We start from the raw sequence: 19,118 nt of genomic DNA on the forward strand, positions 1-19,118 counted from the left end.
TATGTGGCGGAACGTAATGCCGTGCCGTGGTATTCTATCATAAGTATTTTCTTTTTTTTTGTAGCCACAATCTCTCCATGTACTTCTTATCTGTGCGGCTGGACCTGAGCAGTTTTTGTTCGAACGTGATACGGGAATGAAACCACCAGGTGTCCAGTTAGCTCTTTTTCTGTATTTCTTCTTCGGCCTCTATTTCTGCACTAAGTATCTTTCTAAAAGATAATACGGACTAGCTCAAACTCCTACTTTGCTATCAATATCTCCAGTTCCGATTCTTTATGTCGAGGCAGGGTAATGTAGCATGTCTTCGTAAGAAGTTTTTTTCCGTCGAACTCTTAGTTACCAGCCAATGCGGCATTACTTACTGCTGCCCATGATCTGGTCAATCTCGAGGCCCGTCTTGTTGCCGTAGCTGCCGAGCATGAAAAATATGACCAACGCTGTGCCGAAACAAGTTAGCGCATCGACCACCAGGATGTAAACGAGGTCTCTGCGTTATAAAGAAATAGAAAAATAAACTAGAGCCTCCATCTAAGGCATGCGAATTTCATGTGAATGCTCAAAACTTTCTTTTATCCTTTAGAATCACTGTGCAAATATATAAAGGAAGTATTGGCCACAAACATCATGCAATGACTTGCGTATTAAGCTTCGTGCTTTGTTACTCCGCAAAGGAGTAAAGAGACCTGCGGCGTCAACTTCGTCACGAACTGGTTGTACAGAATGGAATGCTTGGCAAACGGCAAAGCTGATGTTGGCGAGGACACAGTAACGACATGGTTTAAGCAAAAATAAAACAAAGGTGGCACATAGGAGAGATAGAGAAAATACAACATGAGGCTCAGCTAAGTCCTCTAGTTATGACTATAGCCAGGTTGTGTAGACCATGGCGCACAGTAGGGCTCAAGTCAAATGCTGCGGAGTCTTCTGCGGAGTCCGTCGTTTTCATCTATTTCTGCAACTATGTAAAAACAACCAGCCAAAACCTTAGTCTCCCTATCATGTAGTCCTTCTTTATTTACACTGACATCTCTACGAGATAATTTATTCGCGCTTAAAGGTGCTGAGATCGTAACCAGAGTGGTATATCTTAGACAAAAACTTCACTTTTCACCAAAGATCAAATGTAGGGTAGTCTGGAGGCCCCTAGATGACTGATAAAAGACGTTCAGGCAAGGAGTGGGTGATGTTACATGTGGTCACACGTGGCAGCTAGTACTCCTAGTGTGCGTATTTCGGAAGAGGAAGGGAAGACTGCAGATGTGGCAACACAGTCACTGTATATTCTCCACCCCTGGCAAATGCATAAAGGTAAAACAACGCGCAATGACTGTATGAGCATAGCGCCACTGGGTCACTCACATGAAGAAGTTGTTCTGGAAGGAATTGTGGGCGCTGATGAAGCTGATGCCGTAGCCCCCGAGACCAGTGCCGAATGCGGCGAAGGCGATCACGTCTTGCCACATCTGTGCGAAAATAAGAAACGAACACTGGACAAATATACGCATGTTTTAATGCTTGCATGTTCCGACTTCGAGAACCTGGAAGTTTACACGCTCACAATAAACTGAGGTTAGCCTGTGTCGATAAATTACCGCATTATAACAGCAATGAAGCTACTTTATTTGAAAACAGTCCTTTCATATGCAGGAAAAGGCCAAAACATTAGAGGCAAATGTGCCCATCTCCTGTCGATTTCGAATTAAACTGCATTGCGTAGTCTGTTCTCTTTGCCCGGATCTCAGAAATTGGGCTGCATCGACGCAGACTCCAAAACATTAAAAAAGGCAAAGTGTTAAAAAAGTGTTAAAAATGGCAAAGGCCTCACTTCGCTGACCGCGGAATTCAGCAAAAAGCAAGCACGCTTGCTAAGCCTCTGAGGCTCGTCCATGGAAGCTCCTCTACAGGCTCGCAACAGCCGTTTTATGTATACACTCATACGACCACGTGCCTATGACATGGTATTGCATGGTCTTACGCCACCTTCATCTGATGTAATCACCTGGCTTCATATAACCCCATCTGGTGCTCTTAAGGTCTAAGGTCAACCCAAAGGTCGCTCGGTGTCAAAGGTCAACTAAAGGTCATCGGTCAGGGGTTCGACACCAAAACTATACCACATATGGTCATACACGGCTGTCCTTGTTTGGGCTGAAGGTCGCTCAAGGTCAGTGTGCTGCCTACCCGAAGACTGCTTTACGTAGCATAGAGAAGCTTTTCGCTTCAAAAATCTCTGCGAGCTGTATTCTGCTTCTTTCGCAGTTGGACATACAACTTTGTCCTTAAAGTGCCAAGACTGAGTCCATTAAACATGCGTTTAACATTGAAATCAATTGTGCAGCACCCATTATAAATAGTCTCCCTTGCAGTCTGTACAGAGCTTCCAAGGCTTCTTGAGGAATTGAAATCAGTTAGAAAACGCTTCTTCTGGCAGGGCGGTCAGCTTGCTTCTTTGTCGTGGCGTCGTGAATGGCCTCCACGCTCCCCATCCAGCGACCTTTTAGGGCCCTCTTCACACAAGGAAACCGGAAAAAATCGCATGGGAGAGAGGTGACAAATTGCTGAAAAATTTTGTCTCGCTGAGAGCACTGTGCGGCCTTGCGTTATCGTGGAGAAGGCTCCATCGTCCAGATGCCCATAAGACAGGACGACGGCGTCGCAGTGCATCACGCATGTGTTGGAGCACGCGGATATATATCTCCTGATTCACCATATGCCCCTGTGGGACGACCTCGTGTTGTATGACACCTCTGCCATCTAAAAAACTATCAGCATCTGTGGGACGACCTCGTGTTGTATGACACCTCTGCCATCTAAAAAACTATCAGCATCTCCTTTGTTTTGGTCTTTTGTCGCCGCACCTTTCTAGGCGCCGGAGAGCTTGTGGACCGCCATTCGGCACTCTGCCTCTTTGTTTAAGGATCATTTCGAAAACACCATGTTTCGTTTTCAGCAATGATGCTGTCGACGAATCCAGCAACCTTCTCTGCCTCGGAGAGCCAATCAGCGCTCACTGATGCCGGCGTGTCCTTCTGGTCCTGTGTGAGGGAGTGCGGTGAAAATCTGGCATTCAGCTTTCGTTTCCTCAGGTTCTCACGCAAAATTTGGTGGCACATTGACTTACTAATGTCCAGAACATCTGATAGCATGCGGAATGTAATAGTGCGGTCTTTCTGTACGATTTTTTTGATCAGAGCCACGTTGGTTTAATTCCATGAGATTGAAGGGCGCCCCCGCCTTGTGTCGTCTTCCACCAACGTTCTCCCCGAAACGAACCTCCTGTGCCACTCGAAAACTCGCGCCCGCGATTACGTATCGGTGCCGTAAGCGTCGCGAAGGAGCTCATACGCCTGCATGGCTGTCTTGCCAAGCTTCACAGAGAATTTTATGTGTATACGCTGTTCGAGATGGACGTCCATCTCTCGACATTCACTCACAGTGGAATGCGCAGACGACTATTGACCAGATATTTTTGCATTTAGTGCTATCTTGCGGCTGCCACCGCTATTGACATAAATAGCTCAGGTTAGCCCGAAAAAATGGCGTACACATACGCACCAACCTTTGTTTTGAGGAATCATTTGTAGAGAAAATAAATCAATCTTGAAACTTTACGGAGAAATGTTGTATAACGACTTACCCAGAAAGAGCCATAGAAGAGATTATTACTGAGAAGATAAATTGTATGCAGTTCTGAACGTCTCTGGACCAGTTGAAAGGAAACCGCTACTGCACATGAAGAGTTAATATTTTCGACGGGTGGAAGCGACAGATGGCGACAGGTGCAAGCACCGATCTGCCACTTCCTACGCTCAGTTGGTGCCTTGCGGAAGCGGTCCGCGCATGGGTCACGCCAATGCGTTTGTTTTCAACATGAAATTAGATTGCAGGTGGTTTTTGTGCAACACATAAATTATACTCCCAATCGCGAGAGGGCGCCCCGTTTTGTGAAAACGGCGAATTGAGGTTACAAAGAAGGGTCCTTAAGGAGAGTACACAATCCTACCAACTGTGCAACGTAAATCACTGTTCGTTTTCAAAATAATAATAATTGTGTTTTTTTTTGGGGGGGGGAGGAAATGGCGCAGTATCTGTCTCATATATCTTTGGACACCTGAACCGCGCCGTAAGGGAAGGGATAAAGGAGGGAATGAAAGAAGAAAGGAAGAATAGTTGCCGTAGTGGAGGGCTCCGGAATAATTTCGACCACCTGGGGATCTTTAACGTGCACTGACATCGCACAGCACACGGGCGCCTTAGCGTTTTTCCTCCATAAAAACGCAGCCGCCGCGGTCGGGTTCGGACCCGGGAACTCCGGATCAGTAGCCGAGCGCCCTAACCACTGAGCCACCACGGCGGTGCTCGATTTCAAAAGAAGAATCACTATTTTGCACAAGTTGCAGACGTTACCGATTTATTAACTGCCATCGGGAAGTGATTTTTCCACCCAAATATAGTTTCTGTATGCTTCGAAAGGTTATAATTTTGCACGACGATGGACCAGAAACATGGCGTTACGCAAAAGTCGCTTTGCTCTAATTCATAATCGTGCTATTCGCATTTAGCATAGAATGAGGTAACAACTTGGCCTGAAAGGTTTGCGCGCTTCAGTATTTATTCTTTGTATATAGAAAAAGTGTTCTCCGTAATCACGTAATACATTTACTGGAGTTGAAGATGGTAAAATGGTGCTCGAAACGTAATCATGAATGGTAGGAGCCCGCTTTCAAGCGGTCTCTTCTGATTTTTGTTGCCTTCCATCTCACATTGCACTTGATGATGAAATCCTGGTAATAAAGCTAAATTCTTCGTACAAAACTCCGCTAGTCTATACAAAACTAGCAATTCTGAACAGTCTTCGGCAACACCATTTCATGTTCTTAACGCGTGGCCCTTGCGTGAAATGAGTCTGTTTGTATGTAACGTAAGAAATACCGTAACTTCTCCCCAATTAGAAGTCGAGGCTCATGAACGTAACCATAGAGTGCTTTGTGAAACATGTTTAGCACATTAATTGAAGGGAATATGTTGGGAAGGTATTTTAATATCGTTGCATGACGATTAAGAACCGCCACGGTGGCGCATTGGCTTTGGCTTTCTGCTACTGACCGAAGGTCGCAGGATGGAATCCTAGCTCGGACGGCGTGATTTCGTTAGAGACCAGAGAACACCCGTGTGCTGTGCGATGTCGGTGCACACAAAACACCGCAAGTGGTTTAAATTAATCTGACTACTCCACTGTGGCGTCTCCAGCCCATGTGTCACTTCGGGGAGTTAAACCACACATATAAAGTACTTTTATCACTATAGATGAAGAAAATGGGTTAGTTTTTTTTCGAATTCTTGCTGAATCTTTCAATTAGAAGCCGCATAACCTATTTTGGCTCATTGCTGGGCCATGGTTGACATCAAATAAACGCTTAAAACACAAACACATCAAAAAACTTACTGAGGGCACTTAAGGCTGCTTCCGTGTTTTGAATGCGGCAGCATTATTTTTGTTTCTTTGTATATTTCTCTTGCTTTGCAATAATACACCTACTGATTTGCATGCCACCTTAAGGCAACGCACCCACTAGGTTCACCTTTGTTCTCCAAGAAGCCACGCGATTTTGTGGCCTGTGGGTGCTTGCCTCGTAATCAGAAAGTTCTGGGCTTAATTCCTCACACGTTCGGAAATTTTAGTTTTCTTTGATACCACGCTGGCGTCATATGGGATTTTTGGGACCACTGCTGTTGATCAACGCCAACGCCGGGTTCGTTGCCGACGAGTCAAACAATGCTTTCGCATCAAAACGATAGGTGTTCAGTGTGCTAACTTCGAGCTGTCCATTATTCATACGAGGGGTCAGTATTCACAGCTTGTGATATCCGTACGGCCTACGTTTCGCGAGCTTTCTTTTACCGCGAAACATTTCAAACTTGAGCGTTATTTGTGAAAACCGCTGAAAGACTCATGAACAAGCGACCAATCCGAAACTGCTCCCGACTCAGCTTTCACAGTAAAAAAAAAAACCGTAGCACGTGTCACTCACCGGGAGGGATGCGAAGGACTCCAGCTTCCAAAAGGGCAGCTGGCCGATGCCTCGGAAGGCGCCGTCGCGAAAGATGGTCCCAAAGAAGAGCACCACCAGCAGGGAACACTTGGCAGCGGCCAGAACGTACAGGGACTGGACCAATACGATGGAGTCTTCAGTACGGAATCATCGTGTTGAAAATGGCACACGCAGAAGTGTACACACGCAAGCAGAAATAAGCTAGTGTAGGACCGCAGTGGTGGCCAAGTGGTTGAGCATCCGCCTCGCATGCGGGAGGTGTGGGGTTCGATCCCCAGTACCGCCGGGTACCCACAGGTGATAGAATGGGTACAAGCTTTCCCCTGGTCTGGCGCTCGGCTCATTTCTGGTGAAATGCTTGAGAAATGAGAATTTGACGTCACCTTCTGAAGTCGAAAATACCTTGTGCCATGGCGCTCTTGGCGGAGGCCCTTGCACCATAAAAATTCATAATCATCATGAGAAATAAGCGAGTGGAAACAGCGGAGATAGAGCCGAGTGATTATAGCTGGACGTACAATGAATAAAATTGAATTGCATTTTATTTCTAAGCATTTATACACAGCACACTGTTTAGCGTAAATCGCATCCCCTGCTTGCTAACGTATACCACAGGCCGTGAGCCAGCAAGAATTTTGGATAACGTTCCTGTCAACACCGAATTCCTGTGTCGGACTGTGGGAGTGCCATCGATGTGAACCAAAAAGTGGGTGCAGTAGAAACAACGGCCTCAATGGTCGAGTGATCCGTGTCAGCGTGGTAGTGGGCGAGTAAATAGGTTAAAGGTTGAAACTCGGGCATCGCACTCGATTCTTGGCCCCAAAAGTGGGAGAAGTATTTGAATGATTAATGTATAGTCGCTCTCTCTACCCATAGAATCCATCATGCTACAAGTGTAGTGAACGCCCTCCGATCTTGATCCGCCGACCGGCTAACTCTTATAAAATTGTCTAAAGCCAGACTATATATTTCCATAGACTCTACTGCCTTCCTATAGATAATTTTTTTTTGTCCATTCATTGTCTATAGCCTGTGTATAGACAAAGTCTACTAAAAGTGTATGGCCAAATATGTATAGATTGTCTATGTACTGTCTGTAGGATTTGTATTGCCTATAGACTAATATTTTTAGGATTTGTCTATAGATAGTCTATAGACTTTATAGACAGAAGTTTATGGACGTAAAAAATACGCTTCGCTTAGGCAGCTGGAATACGGACAGTCTATAGATTGCCCAAAGAATATTTTGTAAGTGAAGACACTAGCCTGATCCCGAGGGCATAGGCCCAACTCACGTGTCGCATCTTGGGCAATCCGTCTCTGACCAGCGCGAAGAGGCCAGTGAACAGGACGACCGACATCATTACCGTGTTCAGCCGCAGGCCCCAGAGGTCACTCACGCTGCTTCCGAGTCCCAGCATTACGTTGCTGCGCATCGGTAACCGTGGTGAAGGTGACAGGAGTGCTCTAACACGGGCGCGGAACGCGATATCTGTACAATGCGCAACCTCTGGCAAAAACTGCCATTTGACGTAGCTGGCGTACCATTTTTAAAAATATCAAAACCCACAACAGAAGAAATCACTGTGGCGCGTCTAGATAAAGGAAGTATATGAGGCCTATCATATCTAAGAAAGAACACACATGTATTAGTGACCCATAAGTTATGCTGCATGAAAGGAAGTTGCTATACCTAAACGCGCCTCATTGATTTCTTCTACTTTACTGCTGTTTTGGGCATCCGTATTTTCAGAGCGCAGAGTCGTGAGAAATATGAAAGGGAACAAATCTTGAGCATTCATTTATTTCTCTCTCAATAATTATTCTCGATCAGCACAGGCTTTTCTGTTTTCAAACTAGTATCTTTTTTGGCCGCCAACCTCCAAAGGTCCTTCGTAAATTTATTGGCGACATAACCAGAAAATGGCGATTTTGTGCAAAAGTTTGTTTCCTCTCATACTGCTCACGACTGCAAGTAGTCGACGTGTTGTGAAGAAACGCTCAGTTGATTGTCATCGCCTGTGGCTGTTCTTCTTTCTGCGTCGTTTTTCTTTTGCACAGTTTCCTTTTTATAAACACATCTGGCAAACTGCAACATCTACGGATACTACGAGGTAGCTGTACTATCAAAACGCACCGACTATAGGCGGCGCCAGCATAAACGCCCATCTCGAGCGGTAAATTACAGGAAAACCATGTGACTCGCACCGACATAGAAACTTGAGCTCTGCTGCCTACGTCATTTCTTATTGAGTGCAACGTATGCAAGAAATTCAGGGGTCCAAATATACTTTGGCGTTACTAAGGTCCTGTGTCGCGGTGGCATTCTGAGGAGCTTACGACGAATTTCTGATCTTTATTTGCTCTCATTGAGTGGCATTATTTTTCGTACCATTCTTAACATAGTTTTTTATGTTATTTGTTGTTACATATAAGCAAAGCTGGGGCTGATAGCTCGAGGACTAAGAGAAGCTGAAGCTTTAAACAGCAAAACTGGAACCACCACCCCATAAGAAAGTAGAGCAATAATTAACTGCTTCTAATGGGATCACACATCAAAAAATGCAGTGTAAAATAAGTAAACAACATGCGTGCCGGTTCTTCGCATAAATTTTAAGTACGCATCTGCAGTTACAGACTATACGATCTAGATTAAGCTGCTTTTTTTCCAAGGAGCACACCGCCTATATTTCTAAATGCTTATTCTTTGATTCATCTAATTGTGGGACACGGTGCTTTTGCCTGCTGTACTTTTTATCCCACTGTGTACTTCGGTCGAAGCCTAACATAAACGCAGGTAGTATCATGTAAATAATTTAATGAATAATAAATAAAAAATTATACCAAAAGCCCTTAATGTAATCAGAGAACAGTGGACGGGACACTTTTATACGCCGCTCGAGCACATTATATCACACAATGAAAACTTATGTTAAAGAGTACCCTTGTGGCTTCCAAGGGAAATCTTCGTGACCACCTGGCTTGCAGGTCTATGTGGCTCTACTGTCACCCAAGCGTTGTATGCAGAACTACCATGTCGTCCAAGAAGCCTCTCGGTTGGCAAGGCAGTGCGCCGCTCAAGCGCTCTACTCTAAGGTAACGCGGGTTATAGACGATAAGAAAAATATCAGAAATTAAAGAATTAAAGCTTCTATTAAAAGCGTTATACCGTGAAGTGAAGACGAAGAGAAGGAACGAATGTAACGGGATTACAAAACATTCCAAATGCGGTGCCTGTCACAAAATCAGTCTCCAGAAAATCTGAGCAGCGAATACTTCCCTGAAGTCGTTAAATTATCAGCTATATATACGAATAGCAACAACGCATGTGATTATTCGGTGTGGAGGTTTGCCTGGCCGAGGCCAATTAGTTCAGAAACAAGCGCAAATGCACGCGAAAGAAAGTTTGGCAGCTATAGTTTTACCAAGTTTTTAGGTGGCGTTGCCTTTATTTTGCACTATTTGCCGCTGATGCCATTTCGTGACACCGATGGTCAGTTCGAACCAATGCAAAGCCTCGGTCAAAACTCTTCAGGCCACAGGATTTACATATGGGCGCTAGTATATATTCAAGGGCCCCGCCCCCCTTCCTCCCGTGGTGAAATCAAGGCCAAGATATCTTAAAACTTGATGAAAAGGACATCTTCATCATGGGGCACAAAATTAGAACTTTAGGGGCGCCATAAACTCCCCCCAGCATTGCTGAAGAGCAAAATAATGTGGCCGGAAGTTCTTGATGGAGGCTTTACTAGCTAGTTCTGCTACAGTAAAGGCTTAACGCAAAGTTTGGTGAGAGATGTCAAGCAGTGCAAAACTGTCCTTCCCTCGGCTGCTGCTATCCATACGCCCAACGTTCCCTTTAAAGCACAGGTATTCAAAACAATATTGGAATTGAATGGTTTCAGTCTGGACCAATATAGAAGCGGCCTTTGTCAATATATTTGGAATACTGGGTCAATAACTTGTGCTGCTTGGGTCCTCGTCTAGTGGGCGACGCTGCGCACGCACTTGTAGAAGCCGGCGACGGCTGACTCGGTGCCCGGCACGCAGTTGGCCGACGCGTTGTTGAACACGTCGATGGGTACGATGGTGACACGGCCGCGGTAGATGAGCGGGTAGCCGTCCTGGACACCGTGGCCGGCGAAGCGCCGAGCCAGCACCGTGGACACCGTGTCGCATGGCGTCTGCAGGGGGTTGTGCACAACGCAATGGAGAGTTTCAGTGGCAGCGCACGGAGCAGTTCATTCTTTTATCGCTACTTCATTGCGAAATCGTAGTCATCTTAAAGCAGTATAGACACTTAATTTTGTTGGCACGTTTTGTTCTCTATAGTGATGAGGAAGACACTGCATGCGTGAACCACGGACGTTGCGGCGTTCGCCTACGACCGCTAAATAATTTATATTCGAACTTGTTTCTCATGCTCTTGTGGTCTCAACAGCTGAACGATGGCTTTGACATCAAAGAGAGTATTTTGGTCACGTGTAACATGAAAAATGTCAGATTTAACCTCTGCTTTATCGTTTTAAATTCACTTGCAGTGCTGAAGCCAGCCTTCCTCAAGAGACGGAATGACAGCGAATGCGGAAGCGTCGATTATATTGTAGTTTTTTATGCCTCACGTGACTTATAACTTCTCTTTGACGTCAAAATCATCGTTCGTCTGTTGAAACCGAAATATAAACAGCACGACAAAGAACTTCGATTATAAATTGTTTAACTGTCGTAGGTGGATACCACATGGTAATCCGTGTGTAATAATGCCTCACGCCTAATTACAAAGAAGAAAACAGGCATCCGAAATTTAGTTGTCTATAATCGTTTAAGCGGTCCATTCAAAGAGGCAGTCTTGTTCTGCTGATCTCTAGACCTTTCCGGTGCAAGCTGTGCCCCTCTTCAAAAAAAAGCTAACCTTCTCTCCTGACTTGGCTCCCTGTTCGCCATTGAGCTTATAAATGTTACCTGGATGAAACTGTGGCGCCGCTGTCAACGCCACTTTCCCATAGAGGATTTCCACTACCAAGGACATGCCGGGCAGACAAGGTTTCGTATTTGTACACGCTGTTGCTGCGCGAAAAACGTGGATTCTGCCGCGAAATACGCAACATCGTTGCGATTCTGTGCTCTCTGCGCAATTGATATTATTTTAATAATGCGTGTTTCGCGTCTTTAATAAACTTTACGCAAGTTGAAAGATTGAAGTTTGGATGGCATGCAAGCTTGCACCGCCTCTATTCGTTTCCGCCGAGAAGAGTCGTACTGTGACGGTTGAATGCACGTCTTGTGCCGTACGATAACTGATCCAGGTACGAAACTTCATCATCCCTGCATTCCTACCCATCTCTATGGTGGATGAGCTAACGCAGCGCCACTTTTCCCACTAGGTAATGTTGAGGTACTATACGCTGCGGCCGCTTCTAAACTTGCTCTCCCTGGACGACGACTAAAAAAGTCACTGAGTTATCAACTTAACTCATACCTTTCTGTTTCCGCGACCTCCTATATTTTATTGATGATGATGATCAAGTAAGCAGAATAATGACGTGAGAAGGTTATCCACCTGCAGCTCATAATGAGTCGAAACTCCAACCCTTTACTGCTGCCTTAAAGTGTCAGTTTCATCTTCAATATGCGCACGTTCATAAAACAGCCTTTTGGGGAACACAACACAGTAAAAGCTTAGAGAACTCAACCCACACGACGCGGTTCAATGGCAACTCCCGTCCTGTCTACCAGCGCTGGACTGAAGACATCGGCAAGACCCTAAAATGGCGCAATTCATGCGCGCTGCGAACAGGGCACAATGCTGCACATTATTCCCGACAGCGCAGTTTATGCACGGAAGTGACAGGGCGCGCAGCCTGCAGTCACTAACAGTGCCAAGATTCATGCACGGAGCTAACATGTCTCCCTGCTGCATATTGCCCACAATGTAAAAGTTTGTACCCGGTGGCTACGGGACGAGATGGACTACGCGCTTGCAAGCTGGCAACAGGCAGAAATTGTACGGGGGTGAGGCAAAGGTGCGTCAAGCATTCTGCCGCTATAGACGTCTTCTAAGGAAGGGAAAGCAGACGGGGCCAAAGTGAAGGTCAGGAGTGGGTCATCGGTTCTGTTCGGAGATGGAAATGTTATTCCCAATACCGACAGTGGTGGACGGGTTTCCTGTTCACGGCAAAATCCTCTCCCTTGTCCACTGTGGCGCCCCGCAGCGTGGGCTCTAGTTTATGTGCTTAAGCGCACTGTACAACATTGAAAAAATAATCGGTTTTTCTCCGCTTGCTTCTCCGCGCCACCAAATTTATGTTTCGAATGTATCACCGTAATTTCATGTCTGCAATTGTCATGACGTGCATAACAACGGCAGCGTATGGCTTTGGGGGGCCCCACTTATGCAATATTCCTAAGCCTCAGTCAAACTGTAGAACTTGTCATAATAATCCCCAAAGGATTCGGCCTAGGGCATGCCCAAACAAGTAAGGTGCCCCTTTTATAACCTCGCGGGTAGAGAGATATCCCTGCTGGTTTTGTACTAGTACTACTTGTAGTAAAAACATTTATTTCGGAAGAGAAGAGTAAGGGCTTAAGAGATGGTGGCGAGATAGATTTGGAGCTTCAGTGGTCGGTTTTCCCCATTCCAGGATCTCGCTGACCTCCGCCGCCGCCTGGCCCTCGTCACTAGCATAAACCTAACGTAGCTGGACTGAGCGAGTGCTTGCACATCTCAATAAACATATTCAGAAATCTGTCCTTCCATGCCCTTAGAAGTACCTCGGAACAAGAAGGCGCTAAAGTAGTGCTATTCAGTGACTATAGTCAGAGTGCCACGTGTTGAAACTTTTCAACTTCGGTTACTTGATTTCGGTTCAAGGTTAACTGTGTGTGTGTCAGTGATGACCTCCAAGTTTCTCGGCTTTGTCAGCAAGCGCGTGCAGCTGTGGATAATTGGCGAAGCACCGTCAACGGACGCGAGATGTCACTCACGTAAGCGGTAGAGGGCGCGTAACAGCTGCCGTTGTCCGCCGCCCACGTGGCCTGCTCGCAGCTGGTCCAAGGGGCCGAGCTCACGACCCAGCGCAGCAGGTAGATGAAGGCGTGCGAAACAACGCCGTACTGCGGCAGGTTGGCCATCACCGCAAAGTAGGCCATCGAGTAGCTCAGTCCTGAGAAGGAGAACGGGAGATGGAAAGCGAGGCGCGCTCATTTATCGAGGAGCAGCTCAGTGCTCGCAAATGTCGGCAAGGAAGGGAATATCGCATGTGTTGACAGTGTGCGCATTATCCCATCGAGTTGCACAAGATAAGAACTCAAAGCCGCCCGTGTGCTGTTGCGATGTCACTGCACGTCAAAGATCCCTAAGCGGTCGAAATTTTTCCGGAGTCCTCCACTACGACACCCCTTTCTTCTTTCACTTCCTCCTTTATCCCTTCCCTTACAGTGTGGTTCGGGTGTCCGCCGAGATGTAGGACAATTACCGCGCTATTTCCTTTCTTCAAAGACAAATTTTGAAAACCGTTTTGCTCAGCGCTCTAGTGTGAGAAGTTCCAACAGGGAAAAAGAGGACCGCCGTGACGCTTTAAATGTTTTCCGGTCTCCTGATTTCCTGAACGCCAGAAGAAAAGCGATGAGAGCGTTAACTAAATCAAATCTTTTCTTTAAACGGAGGTGATGAATTTGTTTCGTACAACTGCTTTCTCGAATTCTTATTTCGAAGTCTTCAAAAAAAAACATGATCCATCGGGGACTCTAATGTTTTCAGGTTTTGTGGCTCGCCCCTCCTAAAAATGACACTAGGAAACCTACTGACCACTCGAGGGCCCTCTATGAACCCTCTAAATAATTTTTTTATGGAGCCCGCACTAGGAAAAGCTATATTTCGTGAAGTGGTGCTCGCATTTAATGACGATTTATCACTCTATTTCAGGAAAACGACAACCCCCATGATGCTCCTTCTTGGCTGGAATTTCATAGCTTAGCCGCCAACTGCACATAAAGCATCCGCACATTAGAATTCTCAGTAACAATGAACCAACTTTGAATTAATAATTGTTTGGTAGGGGCAAGACAGTCGCTATTCAGATTTCTATATCTACGTGCTTCGCAACTTGATATATGTCATGTTAATGAACGAAAGGTTTCTGCCTTTATAATTACCCTCCGTGGCTGCTCAGCCCTTGTGGCGCTCTGCTGATGAGCAATATTTCGAGGGCCCGAACTCGACGTGGCGACGACATTTTTACGGTAGCAGAGATGCAAAAACTCTTGTGCAGGATTATTTTACTGTTTCTTAAAAAATACCGGAAATAAGTGGTGCGAATCGGTACTGTAGTTCACGGCTTGCTGCATAAAATATGCGAGCTCTGTGCAGTGAAAAACTAAACAACCGATTTTGTGGCCATCGCGTATTTTCTCTGTTGCAAAGTTAATTGGTTCAATAATAATTTGGATATGCAAACCATGTTTCGTAAGGTGCATGTTACATGGGCGTACACAGAGAAAAAAATTGGCCCATTGATTGATGTTAGTCTGTCATTTTTGGCCAGTGATTTAATGCAATAGAAATTCGAAAGAATCAACACTTATGTTAATTGCATTTGCCTCTGCTACATCTGCCGGAAGTTAATAAGTACCCGCACGTAGCATGACGCCAAGAAGCTCCCTCCTGCTCAGTTGCCGAACGATCGCACCTGGCGGTGCCTCCTCTAATAAGAATGCCTCTCAGATCATCGCCTTTAAAATGGCAGCAACGTGAATGCTTCGTTCACTGCTAATACTCAATGCGGCACGCTACACCGTCATCCTTCGTCCAAGTGTTTCATGCGATGGTAACATATTTATACAGGAACCCTACGCTGTTGTGGGAGCCCCCACTACGTCATTCTGGCCCTCAGACAGAGAGTAGGTTTCATTCAGCTGCCGCGCCGCGCTTTACTGGGAGAACCTGCTTCACTAACCTGAGCCTAGCTAAACACGAAAGTAAGGAAGTGAAGTATAGCATAACCGTGAGACACAGAAGAGTGTAATTTGCAATTTTCTACCGATATGGCAGCCGTTGCACGCTAGCTGTGATTTAAATTCATCCGCATGGAAACCAAAGCAAGCCGTTGGCGATTAGGACGCCGCCGCTTCCAACTGCAATCTAATAAAATGTCCTAACGCAAAAATCGTAACACGAATAGAAACGCTGTTAGCATGAAATGATCAGGTAACTTGACATACGTTTCGTATTCTTCTTCCAGAAGCAATATGTGCATTGGTCCTCACAAGACAAATGAGGAAAGATGTTTGGAAGTGCAGGAGTGTGCTCTTCGGTTCGAAATTTCTGAAGGCATGAAAAGATAGGGCGCTGTGCAGTGACCAGCTGGATCGCGATTTCCTTGGCAACAGAAGCGCGCACTCACCTCGGAACAGCGGGCAGCAGTTGAAGATGCCGCGATTCCCGCTTTTGGTGAACTGGGAGACAACGGACTCCACGTAGAGCACAGGGTAGCAGATGAACGTAGTCACGATTATGTAGCTCACGATGAACGTCCCTGCACAGGCGAGGTGGTCACGATTGTCTAGGACTCTAGATTAGAAGCACGGAACTAAGTTCCAAGTTGCTTTGCTGTGACAAAAATATGATTGCACGGACGAAGAATGCAGCAGGACGAACACGAGGAAGCGGAAAAGAAGTTAACATAAGTATATATACAGTGGCAGTTTAGGTACTTAAAGAATTGGTTATATATTACGAAACGGCCTCTGATGTAACCAAACAGCTGTTTCTTGAGTGGCTCACGCAAGCTCCCAAGGGTGCTAAATTTACCCCAGCCTCATGCAGTACTTAGGGAAGACTCGCACGGGATTGAATGATTAAGCGAGTGGTTTAAAGGCTCTTCAGCGTTTAGCTGTGGGCACTCGAAGCTGTTGAAATTGGTCATTCGTACGCTGCTTCACCCTCGGCTTGCAGAAGTTATCTCGCCACTTTATTTATTTGACCTGATGTGCACTGAAGTAGACATTACAGAACGTCGCCTTCACTTAACAGCTCCTTATTTCCGCAGCTCAAAGACGTTTAAAGGTTTGGTTTATGGGGGATTAACGCCCCAAAGCATCACAGGCTATGAGGGACGCCGTAGTGAAGGGCTCCAGAAAATTTGACCGCTGGGGTTCTTTAACGTTCACTGACAACGCACAGTACACGGGCCTCTATAATTTCGCCTCCATCGAAATTCGACCGCCGCCGCCGGGATCGAACCAGCGTTTTCCGGGTAAGAAGCCGAACGCCATAACCACTGAGGCACCGCGGCGGCCGTAAAGTTTTGTCTGATTACCAAGAAGAAGGCACAAAGAAAAATAAAAGTATGGTTTTGCCTATTCCGTACATGAACAAGATATTACATCGCGTAAAGAGGGCAGATAGTTGGGGAGACATCGACATTGGTCTTACAGCATTCTTCCATGTGAAAGGATTTCGAGAAATATCCCGGCATCTGTGTGCTTATATGGTTGTGCTTGCGATAGGCGTCACACCAAATGAAACGTGAAAAATTTACATATGAGAGAGTGAGTGTTGTCTAGAAGATCGCACTCTCTTGCGGACGGGCTTACATAGAACAGTCAGGGTACTGTTAATACCAGACAAAAGGCGCCAAAGTTAGCGGCAGTTTCCCTCATTGGCTGGCTATGATCATGTGACTGTACTGTCGATATATCCCACTTGCTCACTCCAGCACACAAGCCTAGAAGCAACCATCACATGGCAAGACATTTAATCTAACACGTCTCAGAATGCAACTTAAAAGAACACACCCACGGGAATTGGAAATTAGTTCCGGCTTTCTAATTGTTGGTTATAACAAAACAGGAAAGGCAATCGATTTGCAGCGAGAGATTTAAAGGGTGTTTTGGGCCACAGAGAATCTCAGAATGCGAGCTAAAAGGTAATAAACGCCAAAGGAAAAACGAATATTAACGAGAGAGCGTTAAAGGCACTGTTATCCACAAAAACTGGTGTGGGCATTGGCGTATAGTGAGCGAAAATTAACGAGCATGGCTCTGGCAGGTAGTTTCCAGAGAGCAACCTAGGTCACGTGACCTTGCGGCGTCATCACAACCTGTACACAGGATAATGAGCAAACAACCCACCATGACAGGTAGTAGTTACATTAATAACGTAGCAAGAGCTGCAGTTCCACCCTGGTTAAGCATGTTGTCGAGCTTGTTTTTCTGACTATAATGTTACTCAAGGAAGAAGTCTTCGGTGAAACACATTATTTTTGTATTTAATTTTATGACAGAGATAAACACTGTCCGATGATCGGAAAAGTAACACACAGTTGTCTCAATGCTGCCTACACAGTATTCAGACTGGTTGCTTTCTCTCAGATGCACAAGCTGCTATGCGCCACTTGTTGCGCTATGCCTCTTGGCGTCTCCGCTTGACAAGACCTTCTTCTCTTTGCTCAGGCGTCTCCGCCACTCGTTTAGCCTTCCGATCTTCATTCTTTCTCTGCAGAGCGGCCAAGTGCCAGGCGATGATTTATGGGTCCGAAAAATTGATATTCTTCTGACGATACCACCGTATAGCTGCGGCTGGAACCTCCTTTTCGTCACCCATACAAAGCGAGTGTGATACACCAAGTCGTATCACCTCAGCTTTTATACACACAGCCGCACATACGCAGTTTATCCACACGACCCCACACGCGGTCGCGGCGGCGGCTGAGCTCTGACGTCATGCGCTGCGCCCCAGCTGCCCTTCTCCGGTTGCCGCGCATACGCATTCATGAGCGCCGCCGGCGGGCGTAGTCGCGCCGGCGCGGCTCTTCGCATGGCGGCGACAGCGAACTCTGAGTTTATGCGCCGCGCACCTGCTGCTCCTCTCTGGTTTCACGCATGCGCACTACCAGCCTCCCAGGCTCACGGCGAAATGCTCGACTTGGTAGCGTAGTGTAGCTCTCGATAAAAAAATCAGCTTGTTTACTACAGTCCTGCACTTTGGCGCGTGGCTGCGCAACGTCACATTGCAACATCATCGTCTCCGCAACGGTAGCGCCTCGTTCCAGGACTCACCGATGCCGTACCGCAGCACCAGCAGCGGGCACCAGAGCAGGCTCCGCAGGTTCATGGAGATGGCAGCCAGGGCTGCGTACTGCTGCGCTTTGCTGGGCCACGTCTCCCGCTGCCGGGCCATGCTGTGCGCTCAGCAAGCAGTCTTCGTCGGAGCGCAAGAAATTGCCGTTAATACGAGCCAGAGCTTGACGGAAGCCTACTGCGGTGTCAGAGCGCTTAACGCATTAAGCTGTCCTCTTCTTCTTCAGCGCGCGCTAAAGATGTTGATGGTGACAGTGATATTCGTGTTCGTCTGAAGAAGGTATCTTCGCTTTCAAGAGTAAAATCATACTGGATAGGCATGTGCAGTGATATTGTTTAGGCAAGTCCCATGCCTGCTTTTAGATCTGCATTGCTGAGCTGCAGTTATGAAGAAATTGCACATTACCATCCACCTCAGCGCAGCCGTGAGGCTGAAAGGCAAAGCAATTCATGTTTTTCAGAAACATCGAAGTTGCGCTACCATAATGCGCGTTACAAAGACATGCGCAGCACAAAGCGTTCACTAGGTGCCCCTCTAACACACTTGAACCAACGACGCTTCGTGTTCCACGTCTTTCTGGCTCTCCTGGCTCCCAGAGGGCATGGGTTAGAAACACGCTGCTGGCTATTTTCTTTTTCTATGTTATAATTTCAGGAATTCTGGAATTTTTTTCTGCTGATGCCGGAAGAAGGGCGACGCCGTGTTTGGAGCAGAACGAGATCCTTACGCTGTCACGTAAACATGAAACGAGCAGGCTCCGCCCAGGAAGCCGTAGTCGAAGGAGAAAAGCAACGCAAGTAGCATGTGTCACTCAAGGTTTAAGGGAGGAGGAAATTTGCGAAAAGAAACTTTATCGATAGCACTGCAAGGCGAAGAGTAAAAACCCTATTCATAATCTGCCATGGCAACTCAGGCCTGGATGGGAGAGTGACCTGGAGTGTTCCAGATCCAGAAGCTGTGTGTAACCAGTTATAATGATGAAA

The 19,118-nt window shown here is 46.4% G+C and overlaps 2 protein-coding genes across 2 annotated transcripts; both read right to left on the bottom strand.

The window, feature by feature from the left end:
- Nucleotides 1-324: 324 nt before the first annotated feature.
- LOC144108613 (sodium- and chloride-dependent neutral and basic amino acid transporter B(0+)-like) lies at nt 325-7,477 on the bottom strand. Its single transcript, XM_077641804.1, has 4 exons — nt 7,352-7,477; nt 6,036-6,170; nt 1,363-1,466; nt 325-490 (listed from the first exon to the last, which is right to left on the bottom strand). The coding sequence occupies exons 1-4, from the start codon at nt 7,475-7,477 to the stop codon at nt 358-360; spliced, it is 498 nt and encodes a 165-aa protein (XP_077497930.1). The 3' UTR covers nt 325-357.
- Nucleotides 7,478-10,017: 2,540 nt separating this feature from the next.
- LOC144107948 (sodium-dependent dopamine transporter-like) lies at nt 10,018-18,323 on the bottom strand. The gene is made up of 4 exons (XM_077641190.1): nt 18,114-18,323; nt 15,458-15,589; nt 13,041-13,219; nt 10,018-10,240 (listed from the first exon to the last, which is right to left on the bottom strand). The coding sequence occupies exons 1-4, from the start codon at nt 18,232-18,234 to the stop codon at nt 10,040-10,042; spliced, it is 633 nt and encodes a 210-aa protein (XP_077497316.1). The 5' UTR covers nt 18,235-18,323; the 3' UTR covers nt 10,018-10,039.
- Between the last annotated feature and the right edge of the window lie 795 nt (nt 18,324-19,118).

This window comes from Amblyomma americanum, chromosome 10 (genome assembly GCF_052857255.1).
Source record: "Amblyomma americanum isolate KBUSLIRL-KWMA chromosome 10, ASM5285725v1, whole genome shotgun sequence".
Lineage (NCBI taxonomy): Eukaryota > Metazoa > Arthropoda > Arachnida > Ixodida > Ixodidae > Amblyomma > Amblyomma americanum.

Coding starts and splice junctions, on each gene's coding strand:
- LOC144108613 (XM_077641804.1), bottom strand. CDS start 7,477: ATGCTGGGACTCGGAAGCAGCGTGAGTGACCTCTGGGGCCTGCGGCTG. Junction 6,171..7,351: donor GATTGCCCAAGATGCGACAC/GTGAGTTGGGCC, acceptor GTATTGGTCCAG/TCCCTGTACGTTCTGGCCGC. Junction 1,467..6,035: donor AGTCCTTCGCATCCCTCCCG/GTGAGTGACACG, acceptor ATTTTCGCACAG/ATGTGGCAAGACGTGATCGC.
- LOC144107948 (XM_077641190.1), bottom strand. CDS start 18,234: ATGGCCCGGCAGCGGGAGACGTGGCCCAGCAAAGCGCAGCAGTACGCA. Junction 15,590..18,113: donor GGTGCTGCGGTACGGCATCG/GTGAGTCCTGGA, acceptor TCGCCTGTGCAG/GGACGTTCATCGTGAGCTAC. Junction 13,220..15,457: donor CTGCTGCCCGCTGTTCCGAG/GTGAGTGCGCGC, acceptor TCTCCTTCTCAG/GACTGAGCTACTCGATGGCC.